At 45.1% G+C, this 17,551-nt stretch overlaps 1 protein-coding gene across 4 annotated transcripts; it reads left to right on the top strand.

Moving 5' to 3' along the window:
• The first annotated feature begins 1,476 nt into the window (after nt 1-1,476).
• LOC141567705 (leukocyte immunoglobulin-like receptor subfamily A member 2) lies at nt 1,477-16,172 on the top strand. 4 transcript variants are annotated; one of them, XM_074315980.1, is made up of 10 exons: nt 1,477-1,578; nt 8,639-8,833; nt 9,050-9,085; nt 9,251-9,538; nt 9,691-10,002; nt 10,227-10,508; nt 10,817-11,116; nt 12,817-12,867; nt 13,015-13,175; nt 15,716-16,172. In XM_074315980.1, the coding sequence occupies exons 2-10, from the start codon at nt 8,722-8,724 to the stop codon at nt 15,782-15,784; spliced, it is 1,611 nt and encodes a 536-aa protein (XP_074172081.1). In that variant the 5' UTR covers nt 1,477-1,578; nt 8,639-8,721; the 3' UTR covers nt 15,785-16,172. The 4 variants fall into 4 exon arrangements, with proteins under 4 accessions (XP_074172081.1, XP_074172082.1, XP_074172080.1 ...); XM_074315981.1 differs by lacking the exon at nt 15,716-16,172 and adding an exon at nt 13,400-15,688 and having other exon boundaries at nt 9,383-9,538; XM_074315979.1 differs by lacking the exon at nt 15,716-16,172 and adding an exon at nt 13,400-15,687.
• Nucleotides 16,173-17,551: the final 1,379 nt, after the last annotated feature.

Here is a 17,551-nt window from a genome sequence, read left to right as displayed (position 1 = left end):
TGTGTGGAGTTTTCTGTTGACCTCAGCCGAACTGATAATGTTAATTCAGATTCAGGAAAGTATCTGAATCTTGGTTTGTACAGATTTGGAATCTCCGTGCAATGTTAACTAAATCAGGAAGCTTTTACAGTTTCACATGTGTGCATAGGCTCGCCTCACCTTTTTCAACATCTACTCGTTATTGAACTTTGTAAACTGGCATAAAAACATTGCAACAATGTTGCAACCAATTTTATAATTTTACAGGGTAATACATGTTATTTTTCAGAGACAAACCAAAGATTAATCTCTCAAGGTTCTTGCTACCTGCTTTAGCGGTATCTGGCAGAGGATCTTTTATGTATTTGTAATAGATGAAAAATAAACCAGATTGACATCCTGTTATTTGGGTTTTGTTTGTTTGTTTGTTTGTTTTTTAATGCTTAAGCCATGTACCAAGAATTGGGTCTAAATTGTGTAGAATAAGTTAAACTTAACTTGCCTTCTATTAGCCAGTATGAGTGTATTTCTATAAGCAGAATTTCCACTGAACATCAACTAGGTGGTCTGTCACCAGAAGGTTTTATTCGGGAAAAGGGAAAAGACCTGCAACCCAGCACATGCAGACACATCCAGGCATTTGCATTCTGGCTTGTGTGCTAAGATGGAGGGCACTTAAGACAGGACGACAGGAAGTTAGAACCACAGTTTTATGAAAAGGTAGTTAGGACCATAGATCTCCACTAGGTGTTCCCGTGAACGTCCATGAGTAGAGCTCTTACATAGACCTCACAGCCTGATGAAGTCCTAGTTCATCTTTACCAACAGTTATGTTGAAATACAGTTTTGTGTGTTTTTTTATTTATTGGGGTGACAATTGTTAGTAAATTACATAGATTTCAGGTGTACAATTCTATATTGCATCATCTATAAATCCCATTGTGTGTTCACCACCCAGAGTCAGTTCTCCTTCCATCACCATATATTTGATCCCCCTTACCCTCATCTCCCACCCCCCACCCACCTTACCCTCTGGTAACCACTAAACCATTGTCTGTGTCTATGAGTTTTTATTTCTCATTTGTTTGTCTTGTTCTTTTGTTGTTTTTGGTTTATATACCACATATCAGTGAAATCACATGGTTCTCTGCTTTTTCTGTCTGACTTATTTCGCTCAGCATTACTCTCTCAAGATCCATCCATGTTGTCACAAATGTTCCTATATCATCTTTTCTTACCGTCGAATAGTATTCCATTGTGTATATATACCACAACTTCTTTATCCATTCATCTATCGAAGGACATTTTGGTTGTTTCCATGTCTTGGCCACCGTAAACAAAGCTGCAATGAACATTGGAGCACATGTGTCTTTATGAATAAATGTTTTCAGATTTTTGGGGTAGATACCCAGGAGAGGGATTGCTGGGTCATATGCTAATTCTGTTCATAATTTTTTGAGGAACCTCCACACTGCCTTCCGTTACAGCTGCACCAGTCTGCATTCCCACCAACAGGGTATGAGGGTTCCTTTTTCTCCACAGTCTCCAACACTTGTTACTATTTGTCTTGTTGATGATAGCCATTCTGACTGGGGTGAGGTGAGAGCTCATTGTGGTTTTTATTTGCATTTCTCTGATGATTAGTGATGTTGAGCATTTTTTCATATGTCTATTTGCCATTTGTATGTCCTCTTTGGAGAAATGTCTCTTCAGGTCCTCTGCCCATTTTTCAATTGGGTTGTTTGTTTTTTTGTTGTTGAGTTTCATGAGTTCCTTGTATATTTTGGTTATTAGCCCTTTATCAGAAGCACTGTTTGCAAAAACCTCTCTCATTCAGTTGGTTGCCTCTTTATTTTGTCGATGGTTTTTTTTGCTGTGGAGAAGCTTTTAAGTTTCATATAGTCCCATTCGTTTATTTTAGCTTTTACTTCCATTGCCTTTGGAGTCGAATTCATAAAATGCTCTTTGAACCCAAGGTCCATAAGTTTAGTACCTATGTTTTCTTCTATGCAGTTTATTGTGTCAGGTTTTATGTTTAAGTCTTTGATCCATTTTGAATTAATTTTAGTACATGGTGACATATAGCAGTCCAGTTTCATTCTTTTGCACGTGGTTATCCAATTCTCCCAGCACCATTTATTGAAGAGGCTGTCTTTCCTCCATTGTATGTTTTTAGCTTCTTTGTCAAAAATTATCTGTCCATATTTATGTGGTTTTATTTCTGGGTTCTCAATTCTATTCAGTTGGCCTATGTGTCTGTTTTTCTGCCAATACCATGCTCTTTTGATGATTGTAGCCCTGTAGTACAAGCTAAAGTCAGGGAGTGTGATACCTCCAGTATTGTTCTTTTTCCTTAAGGTTGCTTTGGCTATTCGGGTTCTTTGGTGGTTCCAAACAAATCTGACGATTTTTTGTTCTATTTCTTTTAAAAATGCCATTGGGATTTTGATGGGGATTGCATTAAATCTGTATATTGCTTTGGGTAATACGGCCTTCTTTTTTTTTTTTTTAACTATGTTGATTCTTCCAATCCATGAGCACGGAATGTCTTTCCATTTCTTTGTGTCTTCTTCAGTTTCTTTCAAAAATGTCTTATACTTTTCAGCATATAGGTCTTTCACATCCTTGGTTAAGTATATTCCTAGGTATTTTATTCTTTTTGCTGCAATTGCAAAAGGAATTGTTTTTTGTATTTCTATTTCTGAGATTTCATTGTTAGTATATACGAATGAAATGGACTTTTGTACATTGATTTTGTAGCCAGCAACTTACTGTATTTGTTGATTGTTTCTAATACCTTTTTGGTGGCATCCTTTGGGTTTTCTATATATAGTATCATGTCATCTGCAAAGAGTGACAACTTAACTTCTTCATTCCCAATTCGGATGCCTTTTACTTCTTTCTCTTGCCTGATTGTTCTGGCAAGGACATCCAACACTATGTTGAAAAGCAGAGGTGATAGGGGACATCCCTGTCGTGTTCCTGAACGTAGAGCAAAGGGCTTCAGTTTTTCACCATTAATTATGAGATTAGCTGAGGGCTTGTCATATACGGCCTTTATTATGTTAAGGTATTTTCCTTCTATACATATTTTATTCAGTGTTTTAATCATAAATGGATGTTGTATCTTGTCAAATGCTTTTTCTGCATCAATTGATATAATCATATGAATTTGTCCTTTATTTTGTTCATGTGATGTATCACATTGATGGATTTGCGGATGTTGAACCATCCTTGTGCCCCTGGGATGAACCCCATTTGGTCGTGATGAATAATCTTTTTAATCCAGTGTTGCATTCGATTTGCTAGAATTTTGTTCAGGATTTTTGCATCTGTGTTCATCAGAGATATTGGTCTGTAGTTTTCTTTTTTTGTGCTGTCCTTACCAGGTTTTGGTACCAGGTAATGTTGGCCTCATAAAATGAGTTGGGGAGTACTGCCTCTTCTTCAATTTTTTGGAATAGTTTGAGCAGGATTGGTATTAGATCCTCTTTGAAGGTTTGGTAGAATTCACTAGTGAAGCCATCTGGTCCCGGACTTTTGCTTTTGGGAAGGTTTTGGATGACTGATTCAATTTCGTTACTGGTGATCGGTCTGTTTAGATTTTCCAATTCTTCATGGTTCAGCCTTGGAAGGCTATATGTTTCTAAGAACTTGTCCATTTCTTCTAGGTTGTTGAATTTGGTGGCATATAGTCCTTCATAGTATTCTTGGATGATCCTTTGTATTTCTGTGGTGTCCGTGATAACTTCCTATCTTTCATTTCTGATTTTGTTTATTTCTTTCATTTCTCTTTTTATCTTAGTGAGTCTAGCCAAGGGTTTGTCAATTTTGTTAATCTTTTCAAAGAACCAGCTCTTTGTCACATTAATTTTTTCTATTGTTTTTTTGTTCTCTATTTCATTTAGTTTTGCTCTGATTTTTGTTATTTCCTTTCTTCTGCTGACCTTGGGTTTCACTTGTTCTTCTTTTTCTAGTTCTTTAAGGTGTAATATGAGGTTATTTGTTTGGGATTTTTCTTGTTTCTTGAGATAGGCCTGTAATGAGATAAATTTCCCTCTTAAAACTGTTTTCTTTATAGATGATGTAATACAGAATTGGACACCTGAAATCTATGTAATTTTACTAACAATTGTCACCCCAATAAATTTAATAAAATAAAATTTTTTTAAAAAACTGCTTTCACTGCATCGCCAAAATTTTGGTAGGATGTATTTTCATTGTCATTTGTTTCTATGTATCTTTTGATCTCTCCTCTAATTTCTTCTTTGACCCAGTCGTTCTTTAAAAGTATGTTGTTTAGTCTCCATGTATTTGTGGTTTTTCCTGCTTTCTTTTTGCAGTTGATATCCAATTTCAAAGCATTGTGATCAGAGAATATGCTCGGTATGATTTCAATCTTCTTAAATTTGCTGAGGCTGATTTTATGTCCCAATATATGGTCTATCCTTGAGAATGTTCCATGTACACTAGAAAAGAATGTATAGTCTGATGTTTTAGGATGAAGTGCTCTATAAATGTCAATTATGTCCATTTCATCTAATGTGTCATTTAGGGCTGTTATTTCATTATTTATTTTCTGTTTGGATGATCTATCCATAGCTGTCAATGATGTATTTAAGTCCCCTAGTATAATTGTGTTTTGGTCAATTTCTCCCTTTAGTTCTGTTAGTAGTTGCTTGGTATATTTCGGTGCTCCTGATTGGGGCATAAATATTGATGACTGTTATGTCTTCTTGTTGTATAGTCCCCTTCACCATTATGAAATGTCCATCTTTGTCTCTTGTTATCTTTTTCACCTTGAAGTCTGTTTCATCTGATATCATTATGGCTACACCTGATTTTCTCTGGGTACCATTTGCTTGGAGTGTCAATTTCCACCCTTTCACTTTGAGTCTATGCTTGTCCTTGTAGCTGAGATGTGTCTCTTGGAGACAGCATATGGTTGGGTTTAGTTTTTTGCTCCAATCTGCTACTCTGTGCCTTTTTATTGGTGAGTTCAGTCCATTTACATTTAGGGTGATTATTGATATGTGAGGATTTCCTGTCATTCTATCTTTAGTTTTCTGGTAAGGCTGTGTCTCCATTGTTTCTTTGCCTTTTTGTTGTTGTCTATTATTTCTGTGTGGTGGTATTCTATGATGTTTCCCTCTGTTTCTTCTTTTATTACAGTATATATTTCAGTTCTGGATTTTTTTTGAGTGGTTACCCTTAAATTTATGTAAAAGAAAGTTTGATTATTCCATTTTGTTCAGCACGCTTACTTTCTCCATTCCCATATTCCAGTTCAGGCCTTTACTCTCCCCCTTTTTATGTTTTGATTGCCACAAATTGTCCCTGTTGATAGTGGTCAAATAGCCTCCTTTAGTATTTCTTGTAGTGCAGGTCGTGTATTAGAAAATTCCCTCAGTTTCTGTATGTCTGGAAAGGTCTTTATTCCTCCTTCATATCTAAAGGATATCTTTTCCGGATATATTATTCTTGGCTCATAATTTCTCTCTTTCAATAGTTTGAATATTTGGTTCCACTCCCTCCTGGCTTGTAGAGTTTCTGCTGAAAAATCTGATGATAATTTAATGGGCTTTCCTTTGCAGGTTACCGTCTTCTTTTCCCTGGCTGCCTTGAGGATTCTTTCTTTGTCGTTGATTTTAGACAGCTTCAATAAAATGTGCTTGGGAGAAAAGGCCTGTTGAGATTGAAGTAATTAGGTGTTCTATTTGATTCTTGGATTCAAAGACCCAGTTCTGTCCACAAGTTTGGGAAGTTCTCCTCTATTATTTGTTTGAATATACTCTCTGTTCCCTTCTCTCTTTCTTCTCCTTCTGGTATGCCCATTATTCTTATATTGCTCTTTCTGATGGAGTTAGAAAGTTCTTGTAGAGTTCTTTCATTTATTTGAAGTCTCAAGACTCTTTCTTCTTCTATCGGTGTAATTTCCAGGTTTCTATCTTCGATGTCACTCATTCTTTCCTCCATCTGGTCAACTCTATTGCCTAAGCTGGTTATTTCATTCTTAATTTCTTCTATTGAGTTCTTAATCTCCTAATTCTCTTTGGTTCTTTTTTAAAATTTCAATCTCTTTCTTAAAATGCTCATGTTGTTCTTTGATTGTGTTTCTGAGTTCATTAAACTACCTTTCTGTGTTTTCTTGCAGCTCGTTGAGTTTTTTCAGAACTGCAATCTTGAATTCTCTGTCATTTAAGTCACATATATCTGTATCTTTAAGTTCCTTTTCTGGAGACTTTTCACTTTCTTTCTGAGCTGTCTTGTTGCTTTGGTTATTCATGGCAATTACTGATTTATTATTTCTTTTTCTAGATATCTACAGGAGTGGCTTCTGCAACAGGTTGATAGGAAGAGGTCTTTCTTTTGTTTTCCTGTACTTGTTGGTAGAATGTTTTATTTTCTTTCCGACTGCAGCCTTTATTTTCTCTCTCACACGGTAGTGCCATGTTTTGTCTGCACTATTTCAGCTTCTCACACAATGAGTGGATTCCCTGGGAGACAGGCTTCTCCTCTGTTAATAGTTCGCCTGGGTCACAGGGCACAGTGTCCATGTTGGTATGCAGAGAGCTTTTGAAGTTCCAAAGCTCTTCCTGCACCAGATTCAGAGCCCGTGTGTTTCAGCAGTTCTGTTTACTCCTGCAGGGATCTGCCCTGATAGGTGGGACCAGGGGTGGGGTGAGTTGTGAGAGGTGGCCCAGAACAATGGCGGTGACCACCACCACAGCCCATCCTGCTTCCACAGCTCCCTCCCCTTTGCCAGAACTAGTTGGGCTGCGAATCTGTGTCTGCGGTCCACAGTTCTCAGAACAGCTAATATTCTGTTCTTTTGACCTGACACTGCTACTGTTCCGCTTCTAGCACCGGGTAGGTGGGGGCAGGGCAAGCTCTAGGAGGGTAGGGAGGGGGCGGCTAGTCTCAGTGCCTAAGGCTTCCGTTCTCTGCTCGGCAGTGAGGGCTTAAACCACCGTTTTCAGCCTTCTTCCCTCAGTCTTTTCTCTGAGGTCTCTGCCGTGAGCGTTGGGTTCAGCCGTGTTGTATGCTGCCCCCTCAGCCCTGTGGGCCATAAGTGGAGCCCTAGCAGTCTGAGTTCTTCCCTTTCCCGCAGCTGCAGTAGTTCTGGGATGCAGCGAGCTCAGAGTACTGAGCTAGGTCTGCGTCCTTCGCCCGTGGGGCTCCGTCTCCGCACTTCTCCATTCCCACCTCCCCCGCTCGCGTAATTCGCCCACCTTTAGGTGAATTCAGTAGAGGGCCTCTTCGTCTTGCCTGTCTGCTGTGCAGGGCATCCTTTGTGGAGTTATTGTTGTTCGATAGGTTGTAAATTCCAGGGGAGCTTTACAGAGGCTCACCTCACGCCAACATTTTGATGACAAAGGTCACTATTTACTTTTTCTAATATAATTTTATTCATTGCTATCATTCTTTTCTGGTAGGTCAATGACATGAATTGTCTCACAGATCCCTGAGTCGATTCATTTCTAAATAACTGAATTAACTCCAACACGGGCTCTTACCAGTGCTGGAGAAAGAACCCACAATGTGAGAAAAAGAGCTCCGCCCAGGGCAGCAGAGGCCACTGAGAAGTAGAAATGACTCAGAGGTTTTGTAGGAAAAGACGGTTTTGCAGGAAAAGGTTTTGCAGGTGCTGACTTAGAAATAAGGAAGTCAGTGAAGGAAGTGTTTAGAGGAAGGAAAGTCCACACTCCCAGTTCAAGAGGCAAGGCCGTGCTTTCCAGTGAGAAATGGTGATCAGCCTTTTAAGCATCTCCCCACACCTCCCTCTCCCCCAAGGTCCTCCTCCCCATGATGGTCCCATCAGCTCCTCCAGGCACCAAGAAGATATTGGAATGGCTTTCAGCTCCTCGTTCGCTTGCCTTCACATCCAATCATCAAATCCACACATTATGCCCCTGAGCCCCTCTTAACCATGTTCCCAGCCTACCACACTCCAGATATCTTTGTGTCATCACATCAGCCCCTGCCTCACCCTCCACTCCAGGTCCCATGACTTTCTCCACTTCACTCCTATCTGCACTTCCAAGGGACTCTTCCTATAACCCTATTTGGTCTGAGCTCCAACCATTCCACCAGTTTCCACCACCGCCGTGCTAACCCGCTATTGCCCAAGGTCACTCCATCCCCAAGAAGGACCAAGATTACATAATGTATACATGTTACTGAATCTCATTGTTCATTTTTTTCTTCAAACATGTAACAATCTCACAAGACTGTATTGTCTGCCATCTAAATATATGTAATGTCTGTCTTCGTTCATCTGAGCCCATGAGTGCAAGGAAAGAATCTGTCAGCTTGCGCCATCAATGTCCTGTGTCTGGCACCAAGGCTGGATGTGGTAACTACTCAGTAAATACTGCCTGATTGCTTAGCCAGTGAGAGAAAGGAAGAAAAATTGCATTTACAGAGTCTCAGGAAAGGGAAGTGACTACCCAAGCTCACACAGGTTCTAGAAGAGGCAGCATCAGAATCGCAACAGAAATTGGGCTGGCTCACCTCCTGCCCTGCCTCCTCTCCCTTCATGTTCTGGGACCAGCGTCACCCTCTGGATTTGGGTTTGGCATGAGGTGGAGGCGGAGAGTGTGGGTCTGGTGAGACTCAGGTCTGGTCCAAAAGATCCCACAGCCTGCTGTCTCTTCAGTCCCATCCCGCCAGTTGAGCAGAGGGAGGCCCTGGAAGGGGCTGTTCCCCTTCCTCTGAGACGGCTAAAGAGGAACTCGTGACATGTTACATGGAGCCTGGACCTCATCACACCCTGTGCATCTGTCCTGCTGGGCTCTAGGGACCATGAGAGGCAGCACCACGGCCCTGACCCTCACTGCCCTTCTCTGCCTTGGTGAGCTTTAAGGGAAAGAGGAGGGATGGGGTCCCCTCCCCTCCCAGGTCCTGGCCCCTAAAAGACCCCAGGACTCAGGAGGGTCAGTGGGGACAGGATTTCCAGGGGAAAATGAGACGTGTCAGCCCCAGGTCTGACCCCGTGTTTAGGGCTCAAACCAGGCCTGGAGCTGCTATGTATGGGTGGGGGATGGTTCTCACAGGGAATCTCTTTCAGGGCTGTGTCGGGGCCCACAGGACCTGGTACAGGCAGGTGAGTCCTCACCCAGGTCTCCTGCTTCTGTCCCCAAACCCCCTGGGCACCTACGAGAAACAGGGTCTGGGCTGATGGTGACCAGTCTGGAGGGGCCTTGGAGTGACTGGTGGTGACACAGGGGTGAAGGGCACCCCTGACCGTTCAGGTCTGATTCCTTTTCAGGGGTCCTCCCCAAACCCTCCATCTGGGCTGATCCAGGCCCCATGGTCACCAAGGGGAGCCGTGTGACCATCTTGTGTCAGGGTTCCCTGCAGGCTGAGGTCTACAGTCTGTTTAAAGAGCATGATTCTAAAGGCTTGGATACAAAGATCCCACGGGACTCCAGCAAGAAGATCGGTTTCCTTATTGAACGCATGAGCTCAACCAATGCAGGACGGTACCAGTGTGCATATTACACCAGAAAGAACAGTTGGTCAGAGCGGAGTGACACCCTGTCCCTGGTGGTGACAGGTAAGAGCTGGGTCCCCTCAACACTGTGGGCTCCTCCTCACAGACAAAAGGAAAAGAAGTGTGTCCTCAGGGGGACCTCACCCCTCACAGCCCACACTGGGGTACGTGGGGTGACTCTCCCCCTTCAACACAGCTCTCTCCTCCTCCCTCAGGCATATACGATGCACCCTCCCTCTCAGCCCAGCCAAGCCCCGTGGTGGCCTCAGGAGAGAACGTGTCCCTCTCATGTAGCTCACAGACTGGATGGGGCGCTTTCCATCTGCTGAAGGACGGAAAAGCTGACCCGCCCAAACGCATGGATTCAAGGATCAATTATGCGAGATGGCCAGCCCAGGCCCAGGCCCTCTTCCCTGTGGGCCCCGTGAACACTTCCCATGGGGGGACCTACACATGCTATGGTTCCTCCAGCTACAATCCCAATGTGTGGTCACAACCCAGTAACCCTCTGCATCTCAAGGTCACAGGTGAGGATATACCTGCTCAGCCCCATCTCTTTCCTTGGTCCAAAACGATTGATCTAAACCTGGTGCCCAGTGGAGCCCCAGGGGCCATGGATGGTTGGTGACACTGGCCTCCTGGGACAAAACCACAGGCAGGAGGTTAGGAAGGGACCAGTGAGAACTCTCACTGAAGCCCGGTGGGCAATGTGGGGTGTGTCCCCTTGGTACCGCTGTCCCCTTCTCCCCAGGCGTGTACAGGAAGCCCACCCTCTCGGCCCAGCCAGGCCCACTGGTGCTGCCTGGAGACAACGTGACCCTCCAGTGTCACTCGGAGGCCGGCCATGACAGATTCGCTCTGACCAAGGGCGGGGGGCTCACACACACCCAGCGCCTTGATGAGCAGCTCAGCCCCGACTTCCTCCTGGGCCGTGTGACCCCTGCCCACGGGGGCCGGTACAGATGCTACAGTGGACACAACCTGTCGGATGCATGGTCGGCCCCCAGCGCCCCCCTGGACGTGCTGATCACAGGTGGGAGCCCTGCCTGCCCCAGGTCCTGAGAGTCGGCTCAGTGCGCTGTGCCCAGGGTCACCTGGTGGTGATGGGGTGCGGGGAGAGGGTCTAGGAGCGGCGGCTGAGAGGCGGTGTGCTCTAAGGAGAGGGAATGAGAAAAGGGGAGTGAGGGACAAGGAGATAAGAGCCCCACCCAGAGGGACTGAGAGGAGCTGAGACGGGCTCACAACCAGAACCCCTGGAGAGGGACGTGGTCCCGCAACTCAGGGTCAAGGGCAAGTGGGAGAGGGCGGCTCTCTACACCTCAGGGCCTTCCTCTCCCTCAGGAATGTACCGTGCACCCGCCCTCTCGGCCCAACCAGGACCCTCAGTGCCCTGGGGGGAGAATGTGACCCTGCAGTGTCGCTCTGAGGTCTGGTTTGATAACTTCCACCTGTACAAGGAGGGGTCACCTGCTCCTCCCCAGCACCTGCATCTGCAGGACATGGCTGCACCCTCTCAGGCCAACTTCCCCATCAGTCCTGTGACCTCAGCCCACGGGGGCACGTACAGGTGCTACGGTTCACGCAGCTCCTCCCCCTACCTGCTGTCACACGCCAGTGACCCCGTGCAGCTTGTGGTCTCAGGTGAGGAGCCCCAGCCCCTGTCCGTTGAGAGACCAGACTCTCAGCTCACAGTGCGGCCCCAGAGGAGCTCTGCGCTGGGTGGGAAGGAAGGAGAAACAGGGAGGTCACGACAAGGGTGTCCCTCCCCATGGAGAGATGGAAAAGGTGGGGAGTCTCCTGCCTTACGATGCCTCTCCCCACCTAGGGTCCAGACTGTGCTGGGCGTGTACAGGGAATTCACTGAAGAGCCGAAGGGCCGACTTTGGGGAAAAGAAATGGGACTAAAGATGAAATGAACAGGCAGCCACAGCCCAATATCCCTCTCCTGTTCCTGTTTCATGCAGCATTTGCAGTCTGCACGCTCTCACCACATGGACAAACTTTGTATCTGTTGGGTGACAGAGTCCTCTTAGCCTTGAGGAGACAGATTCTACCAGGCTTTTGCTAGTTTCTCAGGTTATCTTGCAAACATCAAATATTTAGAGAAGGTTTGTCTCCTAAAGAGTTGGGGAGAAAGATGGAGAGTTAAGAAAGGGCCTCGAGTTTCAGGTAGCATGGAGTCTGTGGTCCTGACTGGAGGGCTGTGTGAGAGGAAAGGCATGAAGGGAACATGCCCAGCGGAGGTGGGGAGAAGAGCAGATTCCCTGCCAGCCGCTGTCTGTGGTGCTGATTGTAGGGCCCTGAGAGTCAGCCCAGCACCTGTGGGATCAGGCCTACATATGAAGAGTAGAGGAAAAAGGGGGACTCCCGTTTTAGGGTCAGGGTGCTTGGGGATCCACTGGGAGTACAAGCTGAAGCTGAGTTTCCTCAGTCCCTCCCATGAGATACAGCCCAACGACAAAATTCTATGCATATCTGGAACTTGGTTCTTCCCTCTGTGAAGGCACAATCCTATCCTGGATTTCAAAAGGCTCAGTCAGTTCTGAACTTTGGTGCCAGTGAATCCCTGTGGCAGAAGGTACAGGACTTACTCTTACTTGGAACATCAGTCCACTCTCAGCTTGTCCTGTGTCCACTAACAACCACTGTGATTATTTGGGAGGACAGAGAGAAAGGCAGGATTTCTGCACGATTGCCATGAGCACCAGGTTGTCAGTCGGATACGTCCACCAGCAAAACATCTCCTGTAAGAATGTGTGTTAGTGTTCGCTTCCCCTGCCAGAGTTACCTGGCATTTCCTGGTTATTCAATTGTCAAATTACCACAGCCTGACTTAAGCCTATATATGTCGGTATTTTCCATCTAAATATTTTATTTTATTATTTATAGTTTTGCTTGTTTCTTATTAATCTTCCAATTAGAGTACAAACTGAATGAATAGTCAGAGGTTGTGTTAATCGCAGTAATGCTTGATAGTAAAATATTGCCTCGTATGTTCTGCATATTGCATCATTTATTTGCAAAAGGATTGGTAATAGAAGAAAGGAATGTGACATGGAAATTATATTCACAACTGAGAGACAAAAGGAGACGGCTGAGGTGGAGAAATTGGAAAAGTAGACCCAGCCCTTCACTCTTCCTGTCCCTGACATGAAGACAAATCAGAGCCCCACGTGTTCGCCTTTGCTTCCTAATTAGATGTAAAAAGAGGCACCAAAAATGTTCACCTGAAGCGACTGATATGGGCATTATTAGTTGCAGAGACAAACTGGAGATCAGAGGAGCAATTACTAAGCATCCCTATATCACCTCTCCCACACCCTATCTGTGTTTGCTTCTAGGAGCAGCTGATATCCGGGAGCCCTCAAAGAACAATTCAGGTACCAAGACTGGTGAGTAAGGAGAAATCCTCAGTTACGGGACTGGGCACACAGGGCCAAAAGCAGTCGGCGGAAGGCAGGTGCCCTGCCGCACACGCAGGGTCCTGGTGTGATTGCAGTCTGCCCTGAACACCCTGACCTTTTGCCCACAATCTCCAGCCTCAGACACCCAAGAATACACAGTGGGGAATCTCATCCGGATGGGCGTGGCGGGCTTGATCCTGGTGATCCTTGGAATGCTGCTGTTTGAAGCTTGGCATAGTCAGAGAAGGACCCACAGTGCAGCCAGGACGGGAACACAGAAACGCCCCACCATCAAGGTAGAACCTTAGAAATGAATCTGATGATCTAACAGGTTCTGGAAAGAAATCTGGGGATTACATGGGGGAACTGTCTGCTGAGAATATCAAAGGAGTAGCCATGCTTCACACACAGGAAAAGGCTATAGAGGCTTTTCGATAATTAAAACGTGGTAAGTTCAATTCACACCACTATTGATTTTCCTTGATTGGACCTTTCTCTTTTTTCAACCCTATGACATGAGTCTACAAACCACATCATCGGTTTGGATCCACACCTGTGCTCACCTTCAATCTCTGGCCCACATTCCCTGATGTGTGCATCTCTTCAGAACACAGAACCTGTTTCCTAACTGAATAAATGGTTGAAATTCAAGTCCAATTTCCAACAAATAAATTCAAAATCATTCTGGAAAATAAACCCTCTCTGGGCCCACGGAGGAGTTGCCTCTATCAGACGACACCTGGTACAGTTTCTCCAGAAATGAATGAAAACACTGGTGTTTACAATGGCTGTCGGGTGTAAACCAGCTCTCAGGAAATGCTGTATTTTCAAAAGCCCTGATACATGGCATTTGCTGATTTCCTGGGTGTAAATACTCGCTTCGTGCTCAGCCTCAAGATGCCAGTGTGAGTGGACTGTACGCGTAGGTGGAATGGAATGGGCGGAATCCTCTGTGCAGGTGAACACGAGCCAACTGCAGCACCGCACTGATGACCCTCCTGTCATGGGTGTTTCCTTCCATTTTAAAGGTCATGGAATGTCCACCTCTGTCTTGTGCCACGGACTCAAAGGAATCGTGATGTGAAAATCTGTATTTTTAATTAAAGTTTATTGGGCTCACAATCTTAATACATCCACATAAGGGACAAAAGGAAAAAACAATGGCAAAATCAGTTGTAGGAGAAAACACTGAGTGTCTAGAATTCCGTTATGTTTCTGGGAGGAATATAATCTCCACCCTCCACCTTGACTGTGGGCTCTGACACCACGAACTTTTCACGTACAAACTCCCGTACGTCTTAACCTGGGTGGAAATTAACAATGATCGAGGGTCATCCATGAACAAGGCAACACTGACCCCACAGCCACGCTGAGCAGTGGGGTTCATGACACATTGCTGCAAGCGCGGAAAAAGAGGCTCAGAGACTTTCTGATACTGCCCGAGGTCACAGAGTCAGTGGAAGATTGGCGTATATTTAAATACAGGTCCACTTTCCTTTCCGATTCAGAGCACTAACCCAACACACTGACCCTAAAACTTGAAGGCAGGAGCACAGGCTGAGGAGGAGAGCTTAGTTCTGAGAAAGGAACACGGGAGCACCGTGGAGGCTGGAATGACTCAGCTTTGTTTCAGGGAAGATGTGGTGGGTGCTGTTGCAAGAATGTCAGGCAAGGGCATGAAGGGGAGAGTTTGGTAGGAAAAACCCACAGTCCAGGGCAAAGAGAATAGTCATTTTTGCTCCTTATAGTGCCCTGTTTTTCTCCTCTGTGCTCATTGTCACAAGGATGCTGAACATGAGCTGTAGTGTTAGGTGTTAAATCCATTGTGCGGACCTCAGCTCTCCAGGGCACCCAACACTACAGGTGTGTTGCTGTACTTTCCTGCTGGTGGAAGGAGGAAGTTAAGACACAGTCATGCACAGCTTATGACCAACACTTCCTCTTCATGAATGTATTTGGTACAGAACAATTCACGTCACAGGTAGAATCCTTACTCTTATGCAGATGCAAAATAAACACAAGCTAAGATTTTTATTTCAATCGTAACTGAGGAGGGAACTGGAAACGTGTCACAGCCACTCACAGAAGAACACAGAGAGCACACATGAAAAGATGAAGGCCATGTGATACAATTCCCACTGGAGTGTGAAGGCTTCTGTCATGTGCCACTGCCTCCACCTGGAATTCTCCGACACATTCCCAGTCACCGTAGGAAGGAAGTCTCTCTTAGCCTTCAAATCTGTGCCCTAAGGTCACCTCACCAAACAACGTCTTCCATCTCATCCCAGACAAGCTTTGATCCCCTGTCATCTCCTGTCCTAGCTCCAAGGGGGTTGTCCTGCCTGACACATATCCTAATATATCGTATACTTGTTGGGGATTGGTTTACTCTGGATCTTCACCAAGACTAATCATTCCTCGAGGGCAAGAGCCACATGATGTTGTCACGTATTTCTGCTCTTTCTTTAAATGGTATTTTATTGTGCGAAGAACACTTACCTCCCGGTATTATTCATCCTGAGTCCTTGAAACTTTATGCACATTTAGTCACCATGTTTCAGCTTTTAATCCTAGCATTGTGTGTGAGATGGAGTTGACTTTCCTTAGATAGAACTTTACAGAATACACGGATGATGGACAGATGTGTGGGAGGGTGGATAGATGGGTGCACGGGTGGATGGATGGATGTGAAAATGGAGAGATGAACAAATGTATTAATCATGTTATTTTTAGTTCTAAACATTATAAGCCAAGGGTACAAGCTTCCGGTTATAAGGTGACTAAGTTCTGGGGATGTAATGTACCTGTCCTAACAATAGTCTGTGCTATATTTCAGCATTGCTATGAGAGTAGATCTTTCCTGTTCTCACCACCACAACAACAAAACGGTAATCCTCTGAGATGAAGGATGTGTTACCTAACCTTACTGTGCTAAACAGCCATGTATTTCTGCTTCTGGCACCAAAGCCTTGGATGTAGTAGGTGATCAGCAAATATTTCTTTATGGACTAGTCAAAGACAGAAAGTAAATTCCACTCATGGTGACCATAATAAGTCTAGTTACCATCTCTGACTACCTTAAAAGTTAATATAGGAGGACTTCCGGAAAAATGGCGGAGTGAGGTGAGCCTCTGTAAAGCTCCCCTGGAATTTACAAAGAATCGAACAACAAAAACTCCACAAAGGACTCCCTGCACAGCAGACAGGCAAGACGAAGAGGCCCACTACCGACTGAAATCACCTACAGGTGGGAGATTCGCGCGAGTGGAGGGAGGAGGAAAGGGAGAAGCGCGCAGAGAGGAGAGGGGGCGCAAGACACAGACCTAGCTCAGTGCTCCGAACTCGCTGCTTCCCGGAACTACCGCAGCTGCGGGAGATCGGACTGTTAGGGCTCCGCCAGGGCTCCACAGGGCTGAGGGGACAGCATATAACACGGCTGAACCCAACGCTCACGGCAGAGACCTCGGAGAAAAGACTGAGGGAAAAAGGCTGAAAACGGTGGTTTAAGCCCGCACTGCCTAGCAGAGAACGGAGCCTTAGGCACTGAGACTAGCCGCCTCCTCCCTCCCCTCCCAGAGCTCGCCCCGCCCCCACCTGCCCGGTGCTAGAAGCGAAACAGTAGCAGTGTCAGATCAAAACAACAGAAAATTTGCTGTTTTGAGATCTGTGGACCGCAAACACAAATTCACAGCCCAACTAGTTCCAGCAAAGGGGTGAGAGCTGTGGAAGCAGGACCGGCTGTGGTGGTGGTCGCCGCCATTGCTCTGGGCCACCTCTCACAACTCACCCCGCCCCTGACCCCACCTATCTGGGTGGATCCCTGCAGGAGTAAACAGAACTGCTGAAATATACGGGCTCTGAATCAGCAGCTGGAAGAGCTTTGGAACATCAAAAGCTCTCCGCATACCCACCGGGACACTGCGCCCTGTGACCTAGACGAACTATTAACAGAGGAGAAGCCCGTCTCCCAGGGAATTCCCCATTGCGTGAGAAGTTGGAATAGTGCAGAGAAAACATAGCACTACTGTGTGGGAGAAGAAAATAAGTTGCAGTTGGAGAAATAATAAAACATTCTACCAACAAGTACTGGCAAACAAAAGAAAGACCGCTTCCTATCAACCTGTTGCAGAAGTCACTCCTGTAGATGTCTAGGAAGAGAAATAGTAAACCAGTAATCGCCATGAATAACCAAGGCAACAAGATAGCTCAGAAAGAAAGTGAAAAATCTCCAGAGAAGGCACTTAAAGATACAGAAATATGTGACTTAAATGACAGAGAATTCAAGATTGCAGTTCTGAAAAACTCAACGAGATACAAGAAAACACAGATAGGCAGTTAAAGGAACTCAGAAACTCAATCAAAGAACAGCATGAACATTTTACGAAAGAGATTGAAATCTTAGAAAAGAACCAAATAGAATTTCTGGAGATTAAGAACTCAATAGAAGAAATTAAGAATGAAATAACCAGCTTAGGTAGTAGAGTTGACCAGATGGAGCAAAGAATCAGTGACATCGAAGATAGAAACCTGGAAATGACACAAATTGAAGAAGAAAGAGACTTGAGACTTAAAAGAAATGAAAGAACTCTACAAGAACTTTCTGACTCCATCAGAAAGAGCAATATAAGAATAATGGGCATACCAGAAGGAGAAGAAAGAGAGAAGGAACAGA

Source organism: Rhinolophus sinicus, linkage group LG11 (genome assembly GCF_036562045.2).
Source record: "Rhinolophus sinicus isolate RSC01 linkage group LG11, ASM3656204v1, whole genome shotgun sequence".
In the NCBI taxonomy this organism is placed as follows: domain Eukaryota; kingdom Metazoa; phylum Chordata; class Mammalia; order Chiroptera; family Rhinolophidae; genus Rhinolophus; species Rhinolophus sinicus.
Note: the sequence above shows the minus strand (reverse complement) of the source record. Positions and strands in the feature narration are given on the sequence as shown.

What these genes read in the sequence shown, in the direction of transcription:
- LOC141567705 (XM_074315979.1), top strand. Translation starts at nt 8,722, where the DNA reads ATGTTACATGGAGCCTGGACCTCATCACACCCTGTGCATCTGTCCTGC. An exon ending in CCTGTCCCTGGTGGTGACAG is followed by an intron (nt 9,539 to 9,690) that starts GTAAGAGCTGGG and finishes CTCCTCCCTCAG; the next exon opens with GCATATACGATGCACCCTCC. An exon ending in CAATTCAGGTACCAAGACTG is followed by an intron (nt 12,868 to 13,014) that starts GTGAGTAAGGAG and finishes CACAATCTCCAG; the next exon opens with CCTCAGACACCCAAGAATAC.